General features: G+C 32.0%; 2 protein-coding genes across 3 annotated transcripts in view; one reads left to right on the top strand and one right to left on the bottom strand.

Moving 5' to 3' along the window:
• The window catches only part of LOC135840953 (uncharacterized), a 63290-nt gene that overhangs the window by 16524 nt on the left and 31769 nt on the right, over window positions 1–14997 (top strand). The window contains exon 2 of the mRNA XM_065357712.1: window positions 10291–10445. Coding sequence (XP_065213784.1) covers window positions 10442–10445 — 4 coding nt within the window. The 5' untranslated portion in view covers window positions 10291–10441. The remainder of the gene's footprint in view (window positions 1–10290; window positions 10446–14997) is intronic.
• The window catches only part of LOC135840947 (otoferlin-like), a 64443-nt gene that overhangs the window by 23203 nt on the left and 26243 nt on the right, over window positions 1–14997 (bottom strand). For both annotated transcript variants that reach the window (XM_065357704.1, XM_065357705.1), the window contains exons 3-5: window positions 10697–10885; window positions 3321–3592; window positions 1402–1620 (exon numbers count right to left, since the gene is read on the bottom strand). In XM_065357704.1, the coding sequence (XP_065213776.1) occupies window positions 1402–1620; window positions 3321–3592; window positions 10697–10885 (680 nt within the window). The remainder of the gene's footprint in view (window positions 1–1401; window positions 1621–3320; window positions 3593–10696; window positions 10886–14997) is intronic.

The following is a 14997-nucleotide window of genomic DNA, read 5'->3' as shown; positions in this document are numbered from 1 at the left end:
CCTCGAGTTAGTTTTTCGGCTAGAATATTTTTTACGTTTCGAAAAGGCTAATAAAAAATACCCTCGAAATGTCCGCCTTGAAATCAAATCAAATAAAGATAAACGCATCAAACAAGTGGACAATTAGCCACAACTCGATTTTCAGCTCTCCAAATTAATTCCCATGCCTTCTTGAGAAACAAAATCTTGGAGAAATCTAAAATCATGCTGAAGCCTCAAGGACGGCCGTAAAAAAATGTTGAAATTCGGTTCAAAGGAGTTGATATTAATTTCATTTTTTAAATAAGTATCCATTTTTTTAGAACTGCAGAAATAGTTGAAAATGGTAAATTTTGAATCTTCATAAATTCACAAAAATCGAAAAATTGATTTGGGTAGCTCAAAATATTAGTCATGGGGATTTCAGGCCACGCTTTTCCCAAAAATCGCGATTATTTCGGATCCAAAGGGTTTACTTATCAGTATAAGATATACATGTTTCTGTCGAAGTTTATTTTTGGAAGTCAACTTTTTATCAGATTCACCTAATTTTGATTTTTTGCGCCCTCTTAAGAAGAGCGAATGGCTCCCGAAAATGAAAAATTTCATATTCATTCACGTATGTACTCTACCTATTAAAATTCATGCTCTTTTATTTGATGATATTTCTATTTGAAACATAGTTCCCCTGTTCCGCTTCCCTACCATTTGGTGTTATCATATTTGCATAACTGATTCGCCGTAAATATGAGTACCTATACATATGGAATAAAGCATTGCATCTAAAATACGAAGTTTGATTCAAATGGGATTTTCGTTACTCAAAAACTCTATCTTTTGGCTGTTTTCCGCAGTTTTTTTAAAAACTTGCGAGGATGTTGGAATAAGTACCAAGAAAAATCTATAGAAATTTTTGAAAAATATTGACACCTTTTTTCAAGATTTAAAATTTTTTCGTGAATAATTTCTGTTTTGAAAAATCAATTTGTGGAATTTTGGGAATGCCTTCGTCCTTTTTTTGGTGACTATAATTGAGTAAAACTCATTTTTGAAAATGCATCAACTCAAAATACGACGTATGATTAAGTAGATACATACATCATATTGCAATTATATAGCAGATTCTCAGAAATGGAATAGCTTATTACGTATTTAAAATACAATCATACTGGTACTGCGCTCCATTGTCTATTCCCATCAAAAATCATTTCAACCGGTTAGAACTATCGGGTTGCACTGTGCAACGTAAAAGCTACAAGTAAGTATGTTTATTCAACAACTTTTTCCATCAGATACTTTTGACTTTCCTGCAAATACTTTTTTCATACGTAATCGAATTTGCTTCTTCAAACGAGGTTTTTCTATGCTTAAAAATAATCACATAGGTAAGTTAAGTACGTACATATAAAATTTATGGCTTACTTTTTCTGTCCAACTGGTTCATCAAATAAGGAGATAATCGATTCATTATCCGATGACGGAGCGGTATTACAAGTGAGAGCTGGAGCTGTATGATGACTAGTCATTCGCGACGATTCGCCTTGAACATTTTGTAATAATTCTTCTTTATCGTTGGCTGACCAAGATCGTTGTTTTCCTATCCTCATTAAATTTTTGACGCTGTTTTTTATCTTGGAAGTTCTGAAATAAGAAAAATGTTCCGGTTGTGACTCATTAAAATGTACAAATTTGTTGAAACTATAATGGGAATACTTGATGTAAAAGTTTTCAAGTTACGACCAAATGTATAAAAAGAAGAAAAGAATGGAAAACTTGGAATGATTACTGAAAAGAATGAAGCTTTCCTTTTAAACCCCCTTTCGTTTTCTTTTTTCTTGTTTTAATTTTATTGTCGTATAATACTGTAATTACCATTTAAAATAAATAGCTTCCATTTTTTTTTTTTTTTTTTCACAACGACTCATAAGAAGTATTAAATTACATTCGCTTAAAGCTACACTAAAGGTAGTATAAGCTGAAAAGGAGGACTAAAGTGCACAATAATTCGTCTTGTATTATCGCAGCTTCTCACCATTGTACTGTATTTATATAAAAATTAACTTTCAGCTCGTATTACGAAACGATGCGGAAGCAATAAATTGTAAAAGGATACCTAGTTATAAGTACATAATGTATACCTACTTATTAGATACATAGAGCATTGTGTTTAGGAAACAGTTGACCATATTGTATCGAATCATGCGGTCGTAAACCATAAAATGTACACAGATTTAATTTCTCGTTTATAACGCAGATGTTTGTGGTGGTTAAACCACGAATAATTATAATTATTGAAACGTCGTCGGTCGCTTGCGCGTAGCTTTTGACAAGCTTTTTGGAATGTTTAATTGAACGTCACGTTGTGTCGGATATTTTTGATACCCTTAGATCTAACTACACAGATATTGCGAGCATAACCACAAAAATTTGTTACATATGGTGAAATTCCGTCCAATAATTATTTAAATGAATTTTTTCACGCGTGCTTTTTGCACTCATCGTCCATCCGACGAGTGTGATTTCAAACGCCTGTAAAGTGTACTTATTTATTTGTTAATTTCCCATGTTTCGAATGTTTCTGCATTATTTTGCCAAATTGTCAGTGTTTTCCCATGTTTTATAATTCTTTAGGGTGTTCTTTTCTAATTTTATAATATTCGCAGTGCCCCTGACGTGTTATTGTAACGAATAGATATGCAAATTGCTGCGTAGTAGCATTCTCATATCTCATGAAAACTACATACGCGATTATATCTAAATCATGTTTCACGTAATTAGGAACAGTGACCTAGTATTTTTCAAATCGATCAAATTCAGTTGTACATATGTACCTAATTATATTCGTGTTTGAATTGAAGTGATTGAATCGCATCATATGGGCCTATAGGTTATAATTTTAGACAAGCAATATTGATGTACAAATGATAGATAAATGCATTTGATCGTATCTCTTAATCTATTTTTTTTCTGGTGGAAGCGCTTGATTTGAAATTTTAATTCAATTTCGAAAATTGAAAACCACAAAATCAAAAACAAAATACGTATTTAAAAAATGAAAAAAAATATTACGTACACCTCATTTCGAAACATTAAAAAAGTTGAGTAATTTTAGTTTGAAGACATATCTTCGCTCGAGTCTAAAATAAACGAATCCTTTGAGTCGATTGTTCGTGGATTACATGTAAAAGAGAGACCAATTTACTTTACTGACTTATACAATGCTGTCAAGTTTGTAATGGAAAACTACCCTATGACGACGGTTTTCAACTTTGTAAATTGATTTTGAAAGCGAAAATAGAATTGAAAACGATTTCAGAAGCGAGATAATGAAAAACACGTACTTTTTTTTCTCTTTAGGTGTAACCTCCGGAGAACTGAATGAGTTTTCGCGTTTTAATAAAGGCTGCATATCTCTGGTATCCATTGATTCCACCATCGGTGACCAAACGTCTGGTTTGCTATAGAGGAATGATTTTTCTAAATTGGCTATATTTTGTCCTATATCTATTAGCATTTGTTGGTCTTCATCTAGAGTCCTGTTATCGGACCAGGATTCCAGTAATGAGGATTCTCCATCTGGTTGATGATACCAAATATCACATTCGACAGAAACCTGTGAAAATAGACAAATACCGAGTCAATTAATTCTATATTGGTTATGTTTGGGAGGAGATGCATGGGAAATAATTTTACGAGCTCAGGTGGAGGAGGAGGATGAACCACGTAAAAATGCGGGGTATACGTAAATAAGTCGTATTTGTCAGAGGATTCTAACCAAATTAAGTGTAGACCTTCATTTCAAGTTGAAAGTCACTCGGAAAAATGTTTATATAGCTCCAGAGAAGGCATTTTTGAAATAATCGTGGTTTGTTTGCTCCAGCCTCTTGCCCTTTCCCAACCTGTTTCCGGAAAACTGTCATAGTTTCAAAATAGGTGTTTGAGATTCTTGAACAATTGAAAATTTGTAAATCACTCATTTTTGGATTGACTCGTGTATTTTCTTCCCAAATATTTCGCATTAATTATGACGAAATATCGAAAGGTATAATTTTTGAAACGGAAGAAAAATTTGGAATGCAGTAGTGCCATTTTTTTTTTACGATTCTTTGGTTATTTTTCTCAATTTCTTGAAATTATTGACAATAATGATCAATAAATTATCAATGTTTCCTAAAATATTTCTCCAGTTTCAGAAATGATATCTTCCGATGCTTTGATGATTGTATTTCATGTGAAATATTTAGGAAGAAAATATTATCAAGTCGGGAATACCCAAAAATAAGCGATTTGCAAATTTTCAATCGCTCAGCAGGATCGTAAAAGTGGTTTTGGATCTCGTTGGCAATGGTGAATCTGAAATACTGTACTTTGGAACTGTCCAATTTTTTCCAATGGAGGTTAGGTAGGGGCTAGAGCAAAATAACAAATTTTTTCGAAAATTCCTTTTCTTAGAGGACCCATGCATCACCTCTTCACAGACACTTCCGGAGCTAAAAATTTTTTTTTAGTCAATTATGTCACCTTTAAAATTATATAATATCTCTTCTCAATTTGATCAATATCTACCTATCTATAAATTTTATCTGAAAATTTATCATCATAATGTGCTAATGGGCTACATCCTTAATTTTCATACGTTTTCAAACACTTTCCAGCGTTGACGTTTTTTTAAGCATAAAAAAATAGTATGAAGGCGTTGAAGCAGCATTTGTCCAAATCCAGTATTGAAAAAATAAACATTGAAAAAAGATCAAAAAAAGCTTGAAATTTATAGGGGAAAAAAGAAAGGGGAGATCAGCTTAGTTTAAGGATAAAAATGTAAGTACGAAGAAAAAAACAACAAACAGGAAGTGTGTTTCATATTTTTCTCCTTATACTATTCTCCATCCCAACATTCGCAACAAAATTAATATATTCTATTGGAAAATATAGTCCAGTTACATTATTAAATATCATTTTATTTTCTTTCAGAAAAGAAGTGAGCAACTTCGTTCAAAATTAGGAAAAACATTTTTTACTCAAAATTTGAATACGATTAGAAAAATTCCTGTGAAGTCTGGCGAACTTTTCGAGACTATTATCAGGCTCTCTGATCTTTTGAGCGCAAATACGTAAAGAGTATAGCGTATTCTAAACGTACCATAACACTACCTAGTGCACTTGTCGTAATTTCGTTAAATTTCGAGAAAAGATGAATTTCGAACTTTGTTATTACATTAACACATAACATGAAATTTGGCCAACTGTAAGAAAAGTATAAAGCGTTCATTTTCATTAGGTGGAAATTTAATTATATTTTCGGCTAAAATGTTCCGAAGACACGGCAAATTCACATTTCACAAGTCTTTGAATTCCACACACAGAGACAGCCATTTATCGGTAACAAAATTTTCGCCATTTCGCCAGCGAACTCCCGCCAAAAAGTGTCGTTGCCCTTCGTATACGTAATTCCCATTTGCGAGTCGATTTTCAAAATAAAAAAAATGTGTGTTGGTACCTTCATAACATGGCAAAATCATCCGTAGGTAAAACGAATTCTCGTGTACATATTTTAATGGGAAAAAGTATCGATTTTTGCATAAGAGTATTTTTACGAAGCTAAAAAAAAATAATCATTAAAAAATATAACAAAACGCAATTCGCCAGTTAATTAAATGGCACGATAATACCCTGCTGATATATTACACGACTCGGACATAAATCATTTTTAAAAGTGGGCACAATTTTCGATATCGGTTAGTGAATATTATAGTTTTATTTACCGAATAAAAAGTACATACGACATTGGCTAACGACAGGTTCGTATAACATTTTCGCTGCGTTTTAGTGATAACGTCAAAGCTAATGAAATACAACTAGGTAAGTTACTCACCTCACCACGATAATAAGTATAGTTCCATCATAATACGATGGTAATATACCTCGTCTTAGGGGAGTATTTTAAAAACAAAATGGTACTGTTGAAAATTTCCTACTCGACGGTAATTTACATATTTTCACAGAATGCGTTTGTTATATCGGTGAGATAATTTGATACAAAAATATACAACATCGGCACTTTTCATCTTGTAGCGTTTTTCGTCGCGATATGCGATGATGTTTATTTTACCCGGCAAAGCGTTTAATCGAGAATAAAATTAATTGGTAACCGAAAAGTAATAAATTTATTACTTAATTTAAAAACATAGGTAAATGAATTCCCGAAAAGTAAATACATCTAATCTAATTTCGTCGCCAGAATTGAAACCAAACTTATTTCTCTTTAACAAAGGCAGATGGAAAATAAACTGGAAAAGCTGGCAAAGTTATAGCAAACGTTGTACTATAAAATTACTTTCTTACGAATAGACTTTTTACCCTTTTTCTTAATCATAACTGTGTTACGGGGACGTTTACATCGGTTAATAAATTTTTAAAGATTTCTTTCATGTTGAAATCAATTTTTGATTCGGGTCTTTGAAAAATAGTAATACGAATTATACCTAGGTAGGTTAGTATGCAGTATTTCCAACTAATATAGTTCAAAAGTGTTTTCAAGTTTGAAGGCATAAACTTCAACGCAATTTTTTTTTTAGCTATGGTCGCGTCATATTACGTTTCTATATTTTCTAAACTACCTACCATGCCTGTGCCTATATCTCTCTCTATCCACCTACACTCATGCGTTATATGTACTTATGTATAAGAAGTACTCGTATCTACTTCAGAAGGTTAAATAAGGTACACTGAGATCTTAAAACTTATCGAAATTCTCTAGAGAACCGCTTTCTACGTTTAAATTAAATATTAACCTGGCTTCCTTAGGTGTCTAGTATCTTTTGGTATAGGTTGCTCATTAGGGTTCGAGACAGCGAGCTTTTATATGTACAATGGAACATTTATTCGCGTCGATTTTCTTAAAAACTAACTTTATTTTATTAAATATTTATCTCAGTTTCGATGTAAGACTTTTTGGGAGAAATTAATAGCTTTCGCTATTCTCTATGTCGTCGTAATGGTCGTCATTACTGAGCACGCAGAAGTCTATTCATTTAAAAATAGGTACCTCTATTTATTGAGGAATAGGTATAAGAGTAGGTACCTAAAATTCACGTACATAAGTATTCATCTAATTATTGCTTGATCTTTTAATAAAAATCATTTTATATCCTTGCAAGGAAATGTATCTCGAACGGCAGAAAATTTTTTGAACCAAACACAAGGGAATTAAAAGAGAATCTCAAAACATTAGTCCAGCTAAGATTTCATGTGCTGAAATTCATTTTTCGATTTTTGGCGAATTTTTAAAAATTTAAATTTGGGCCAATAATGGAAAAAAAAAATCAAAATTTTAGAAAAATATCCTATTTTAGACCCGGCATGCAAGTAGGTAGATTGACGATGGTTTCAACCCGTTCTGGAACTTCCAGCGGATTTTTGAACTCTCCAATTTTCGAGAAAATCGCTGTAAGTCGAGTAAAAATTAAATTCTGCTCCAATAAACTCGGATTTACCATCTTTGCGACCCTATTGATCAATTTAGGCACATGGTTTCAAAATATTTTTGTGCCAAAAATACAAACCACATTTCAGCTTTTTTAGAAATTTTAGAATTTTTTTCAAAAATAGTTGCCTGGAGGGATGAACTTTGGGTTTGAACTGGCACAAAAAGGTTTTGAAAATACGTACCTAAATCGATCGAAAGAGTTGCAAAGAGGGTAAATTCGAGTTAATGGGTGCTGAGGTTCTAGAATGGTTCGAATTCGAAACTATCACCCATCGACTGGATGGGTCAAAAATAGAGTATATAGGCCTACCAAATTTCAGCTTTCTAGGTCAATTTTCTAAGATTTTGCATTTTTTTTAAATCGCCAAAAATTGAAAATGATTTTAACGCCTAAAATTTTGGATGATGGTATAATGTTTCGGAATCCAAAAATTTGTGTGTCGGTTGAGATACTTACTTCCCTTGTTAAGGCATGCTACTGCATGTTGCGTACTAATTTTTTAACAATTTTTGCGACAAATTACTCAAAATTTCGATTGCCTCTATTTTCAGTAGCTGGGCTTTTCTCCTGCGATTTTAAATTTGCTCCAGGAGGTGCGTGTCGTAATCAACTTTGGCAGCTAAAAATGTAAGTAACCCTATCTCGATGCTCATTTTTTTTACCTTTTAAAAATATACTTTTGAGTACCTAATGATTGGGGATTGACTGTAGAGAGTAGACAAAATTTCCAATAATTTATTGCAAAAATTGAGATTTTTTTTTGAAATTTGAGATTTCCACCTCACTATTGGGATTTAATTTTCAGTTTCTGAAGTTGATTACAAGGCCTTCTCAAATGATTTGAAATTGCTGGAAAAAAGTAAACGAAAAACAGAAACATTTTTGAGCAATTCTTTCCTGAAACGAATGATGTTGAATTTTTCAAAAATAAATAGGTACTCTCTAAATTTGAAACAGTCAATTTCACTGCTTAGCAGTCACGACATTTTGCCTTTTTAAAGCAGTAGTTTTTTTTTTACTGCAAAACAGTGAAAAATTACTGAGTTGGTCAGTAAAAAATCATTTTGACTGACCAATTCAGTAATTTTTCACTGTTTTGCAGTAAAAAAAAACTACTGCTTTAAAAAGGCAAAATGTCGTGACTGCTAAGCAGTGAAATTGACTGTTTCAAATTTAGAGAGTAGATATGAAATTGTACATGTAACTACATAGAAAAACAATTCATCCATCGTCAAGAATTCGCCATTCACTTACTACAATCAATTCATTATGTCAAAGTCAAAGTCGAGTGCAGAGCCATAATTTGGAGAGTCAAGTTGGTTGGGACGGAAGGAGCCCGACTTCCAGATTTTCATCTCGAAATTTAACCACAAAGTAGTATACCAAAGTTGGAACTATTTCTTCAATTTTCAAAATTTTTCCAAAAATCAAAAAATCAACTTCAATAGCACGAAATTTGGTTTTGAGGGACGAATGACGTGATCTTTCAGTCCGGAAAATTTCAGCTATGTAAATCAAAGCTGATGGGAAATTGGTCAGAAATTACCGAAATTTATCTATAGGTACATTTGTGAGTAAATTTTGCTATTGTGACAAAATTACATAAACCTGAAGCTACGAAATCAAAAAATTTTTCATTTTAAAGCTCAATTTCGTAAATTGATTCATTATATTTTTCCGCTGTTTTATAGTCCTCAGTATATTATTTTCTCAGACCTCAGTACCTACTTCTCCAGCAACTTTTAAATTATATCAATAGGTACCTTATAGTTAGATATGAACTTTGACAGCTAAAACGTACGTTCAACTTCTTTGATTGATGAAATTGCTTTTTAAAAAAAGTTCGAGTTCAAGTTTTCTTTTATCAATGCTCGAGAGTTTTCTAAAATCCAAGAAAAAATAATATTTTCATAACAAAAGAAATTAGCGTTTTTGGTGTGTTTTTTTCTTGCAGTTTCTTGATGTTACTATACTATTGAAAAAACTACTCGACTTTCTCTGACGCAAACCTACGACTCTACATATTTTCAAATACCTACATAAAAAGAATAACGTGATTCATCTCACGTATTTTTGATATTTTTTGAAAACATCATTAAATTAGCTAACAACTATAACAAGTGATTTCGTAAAACATAAAGTCATCGTTAGCTGTATTTTTTGTTTACATTTCACATTTTTTTATCGAAATTATGATTTACATTTTATTGCTTAGGTAACCAATCCTGGAACTGATAAACAGAGAATTAAATAGAATAGAAAAACATTGGTGTTGATTTTTAAATTGAAGGTACACCCACCTAAATTGAATTGATTTTAATATTGACTTTGTATGTACCTATATGTAAATTTAAAATGTTGAAACATTTAGATGTCAAGTGAACAAAAAAGACTTCTACAATCTAGGTACATACTTATCTTTTATCGATTTTATGCTGTCAAAGAATGAAAACACGACAAAAAAAATAATTGGTACATTCATCTATCGTAATATGATAATGTTTAAATCCCTACAGACAGGTAAGTAGGTATAGAAATGGATCCAACAGACGTTTGAATTTTATAGAGTCTGTTAAGAAAACGAAATGCCATCAGTCAACCCTAAGTAATTACTGGAAATTAAGATGAAAAAAAAAAAAGTTTTTCAGAATATTGGCTGCGTTAGTAATGCAGATAACGTACCGTGAACGTTCAAGTTTTAAGCGATAGTTTCTTACAAATTTGTATTCCCTCGGAAAATATAAGAAGAATTATCATATAAATTAGCTTTCGCTAAGTATCTAATTTAGTTAATCAATACACAACGTTAATTGTATGGTTTTAGGTCAACAGTTTGCAAACGTGAGGTTGTCGTGGGATGATGAGAGAAGAGGTCCGGTTTCAAGTTTTGTTCGCTTATTACAGCAATTATGGCATTTTACCGAAGATGAAGGCCCATTTTAAAAAGTGTGAATTTTCCAGTTAATGTTAAATAAATGGGTGAGTTGATAGGTAACTTAGCATTTTTCTTGGTTTAAATTTGCAAATAGGTAGGTTATCATTATAAACGTTGGATATTTTATGCGATTATTATATTGTAATCTTGGTGCATAGAACATCCTTTAATTTTCCTTTGAAAGAAATTTCTTGGCGAGGCATAGTGGGACACCCTGTATTATGCATAGCTTGATACCTACTTATTATCTGCACCCACATAAAGATAATTAAATTAAAGTGGAAACTTAGCTTACCGGCAGTGGCTGATTATTTGAATCGACCAAAACTTCGTCTAATGATAATCGTCCCACTTGTAACAGGCGTTGCAAGACGATACTAAATGAACCGATTAATCGGTGATTCAAACATCTACTATAAGAGAATAATTGTATATGTAGTTGTTCGTGACTATCTATGAATCTTGCAACTTTCCATTCAAAACGCTGAAACAGAATAAAAAATTACGATGAAAATATCGCACGAAGTAGGTACCTATTACGAGTAACTATCTTGGGTATATTGGTAAATGCAACAATATTCGTGCTACGTACAAACACAAGTACATTTCTAGACGGTGTTAATCCTCATTCCAAAGGGACTTGCTTTGTAAAGGATTATATACTAATTCTTTAAAATAACATCGACATCGAGAAAATTGTCTCGTTTAATCGAAATGTATTTATAATTGCGCGCACGTAAGGTATACCTCCTCGTAAGATGAAGTACACGCGGATTAAAAGGTTAATGCTTGCAGAAATTTTAAACAACCCAAGTTTTGAGTTAGTTAAGACGTCATCTGTTCAATCGAACGGTTGTTGGTTGTTGGTATAAGTTTTTTCGCATAATGAATAATTATATTTTGCATTAAATGTATACAGAATGGCAAGAAATTATTTAAATACCTCAAGGGAAAAAAAGACATACTTTTAAGCACCCATAATTTTAAATCTGAGTAAATGTCAAAATCACATGTTTTTTAATTTATATTCCATAGGTTGGTTTCAAAATACGAGAAATAATTTAATTTTGATTTTAATCAGATGCTTTTGTCGAAATTAAATGAAAGTAAAGACCAGCATTTTATTCGAAAAGAAAATTTTAATGAAAAAATTTCCAAACAAAGTACACTTTCGACGAATTTACTTCGTTTTTATATTTTCTTTCTTCTCGAACTGGGAAATTTCGCCAAAGTTCTAATACTCAAATGATTAGAAACACGTACCATTATAACTATCCAAGTGCACGAATAACCGAATTAGGATTTAGTATGTACATCCGAGTACGTACTACCTAAGTACTTACCTATGTACTAAAGTAGGTAGGTAATACTCGAACATACATATCGTTAATGGAGACTGATAATACACATACTTATGCTCACATAAAGGAAATGTATTCTTTAGAAACTCCATCTCACTCGAATGGATTTTTTCCTAACAACAAAAAATATTCATCAACATTCGCATCGTTTTGCAGTTTTTTTTTCTATTCGATTTTAACTACGGATTTGATGATTTAAAAATAACAAAGTTACCTAGTCATAATATTAAAGTAATCAAAAGGCAATGGCGAGGTTACTGGCTTACCTATTTTTAAAACACCGTTTCTTTTTTGCAATGTAAAATCTTTCGCGGACTCAGCTTTGTAATTTTATGCTAATTACTGAATTTTTAATTAAATTTAAAAAGTTCTTATCAAATTACATCACTTTTCGCGGTAAAATCTTTCATAAAAAGTTGGCAACTTTTTTTTAAATATTAATTTTTGGTTCCTTTCTCGTAAAATAATGTTTAGTCCATTGGGGCTGAAAGTTTGCATTGTGAATAAATCATTCGGTTTAGGAGGCTGCTTCAATCTCATTTCGCTCTTATTGTAATTAATCATTAGGTAACTGATTAATACAGCTTCAGTGTAAAATTCATATTTCAGTGTTTTTGTTGTTGTTTTTTGTAGGTGAGTTACCAATTTGTCAAAAAATTGACGGTTTTCTGTATTCTGTAGGATGCTGAATCGAGGAGGGGAAGGGAGGATGTTGAAAATTAAAAAGTTCGAAGGTTTTCTTTGTGGTTTAAACGTGGGATTGGGAATGTTACTAAATGTACACGTTTGTCTAGTGACTATAAAATTTTTTATATTTTATGGCTGCCATGAAATATTGAGGTGGGAGGAATAAAGTTTTTAAAGAATGGCTCTCTTGTTTCTTGAAATATTGCACTAATACTTCTGGGTGCTAATTTTTATGCTGGATTTTTTTTGTGTTTTTGAAAATCAGAGAGCAGTTCAAAATCAAGGTTGAGTCAATGTTCTTTTTTTTCACAGGGTCAGAAAAATTGTTGGTTCAACAATTTTCGGTTCGAAACTATCGAATAGGGAATTACCTATTTTCATTTTAGACTCCATTTTTCTCGAAAAATTAAATTAACCCCACAGGGTCAAAAAAAATGGATTGGTATAGAAAATCTGTTATTGGACCGTTGAGTTTTTTTTTTGCGTGGGAAACATCTTGATCACTCATGGCATCGATTTTAGTCATTTTTTTAAAAATCAAAATATGAGGCTGACCAATCAAAAAATTGAAAATTTTCAAAAATAGATCTGTGAGATTAAACGTCGTATGATTTTGAAATCAGCCTTATCAACTATACCGAACTTTTTCTGTTTTTCTTTTAAAATGGTCACAAAAATGGAATAGGTTTGAGGTACCCTCTGCCACTTTTATAGATTATTTAAAAAACTTCAAGACGGTACTCTTCGATTCATGTTCTTGGTCAAAATAACTGAATAACGGATTTAGTGCATTTTCCCCCTCTTCCTTCCATACCGATCATCACAACTTTTTATTGGGTATTTTTTTGTAACATCAACGACGTGTACCTGTGAATGGTTCTATCCTATTTTTTCTGAGAATAAACTATTTTCTGAATTAAAAGACATCGTGTACTAAAACGAAATTACCTCATCGTTAAATCCAAGGCAATAAGCTATAACAGGAACACCTTGTGCTTTGTGAATTTTTGTACCGCTCAAAAGAATTTTTTAAATTCTTCAAGTGTGACTATTTTCACTTTCGAAGTAGCACGTTGGCCATACAAAATGATCGCGATTAAATTGTGCTTGTACAAGTTGCGAAAATACGTTGAATTGAATCACAAATGTAGACTGTACATGGAATCCGACAATACGAATTTCTCATGAAATAATTTCACGAAGAACTTGTAAATTAGCCTTTAATTGTGCTCGCTTGTTGTTTTTCAATGAAAAATAATTTTCTAGCTAAAAAGTTTGAATTTGATAATTCATCCAAATATGAAACTTCACCCAGTAAGTATATTTTATACCTAAAACATAAAGATTTTAATTCGTTGAAATTTCATCACGGTCACCGCGGGTGTTTTTAAACATTTCACGAATAAGTTGAAATGCAATAAAATAAACGCGAACCGAAACAATTAAAATTTTATTTCACGACGTCATTCCAACTTTGGAAAATTACTCTTTCCGCATCTCCCTCGTCTCTCCATCTAATCATTCGTGAAATAATTTCACGATCATGACACTTTGAAATGTTTTGTTCGCGGTACGTTTTTCGATTTTTATTTTTTCAACGATGTTTTAGCTGTTTTTTTACTCCGAGCGGAAGGTTTTTAAACAATTATTTTGCAACAGCTAACAGTTCGATAAAGTTTGTTTCTTGTTTGTTTGGTAGACATATCGCTTCAGGCGTAACGTCATCAGTTACAGATTTTCAAACGACGAGCTACATGTTGTTTGAAATTTCGCCGTTGAAGGTTTTATTATTTGATCTGGTTGAAAGTACCAAGTCGAAAACTTGGTAGGTGTTTTATATGTGTACGTACGTCGTACTGTGTACACATAAAAATCTACTGTTGCGAATATACGAGCGTAAAATGTACCCGCAAATGTTTGAGTAGAAGACAAAAACCGCACTGTATTACTTTCTGGTATATTTTCACGAAAGAAAAATTTATGACCCAATTAAAGACGAACAAACTTGAAAAGTTTACTGAAATTTTACGCATTTTTAATAAAACTTTCAGCCTTTTGCGGTGTTTTACATTCGTACGATGAGTGAGAAAGATGACCAAGACCAAACAATGAAAAACGCATTTTGACTTTTCCAGCTTTTTTCTTATTAATACTTACGCAGCGTGTAATTTTTACACATTTCGGTAGGTGTCTATTTTCCATGTAATGGTTTGTTTCTGTATTGTGTTGGTATAGCGGTATACGCATAATTAATGTATGCCAAGATCCTTCAAAATTTAAAAAAAAAGTTGTTAATCACAGTTTGTCCTTATCTCAATCTATTATACTTATATTAGGTAGGTACCTGCGTAGAATTTCCATGCAGAAAAAAAATGAAAATATTTAAAAATCCAATTTAAATTGTTCCCTAGGACTACAGAAATCATTCACACGAATTCAGGAATTTTTCGAAATATTTTTATCATACTTAATTATTTTCACCCAACGTTATTATCACTATCCGAATTTCAAAGGCAGATCTCTGGCTGAATTTTGAAATTGAAAAAAA

The sequence above is a fragment of the Planococcus citri genome, chromosome 3 (assembly GCF_950023065.1).
Source record: "Planococcus citri chromosome 3, ihPlaCitr1.1, whole genome shotgun sequence".
Taxonomy (NCBI): domain Eukaryota; kingdom Metazoa; phylum Arthropoda; class Insecta; order Hemiptera; family Pseudococcidae; genus Planococcus; species Planococcus citri.
This window is presented reverse-complemented; position numbering and strand designations above follow the sequence as displayed.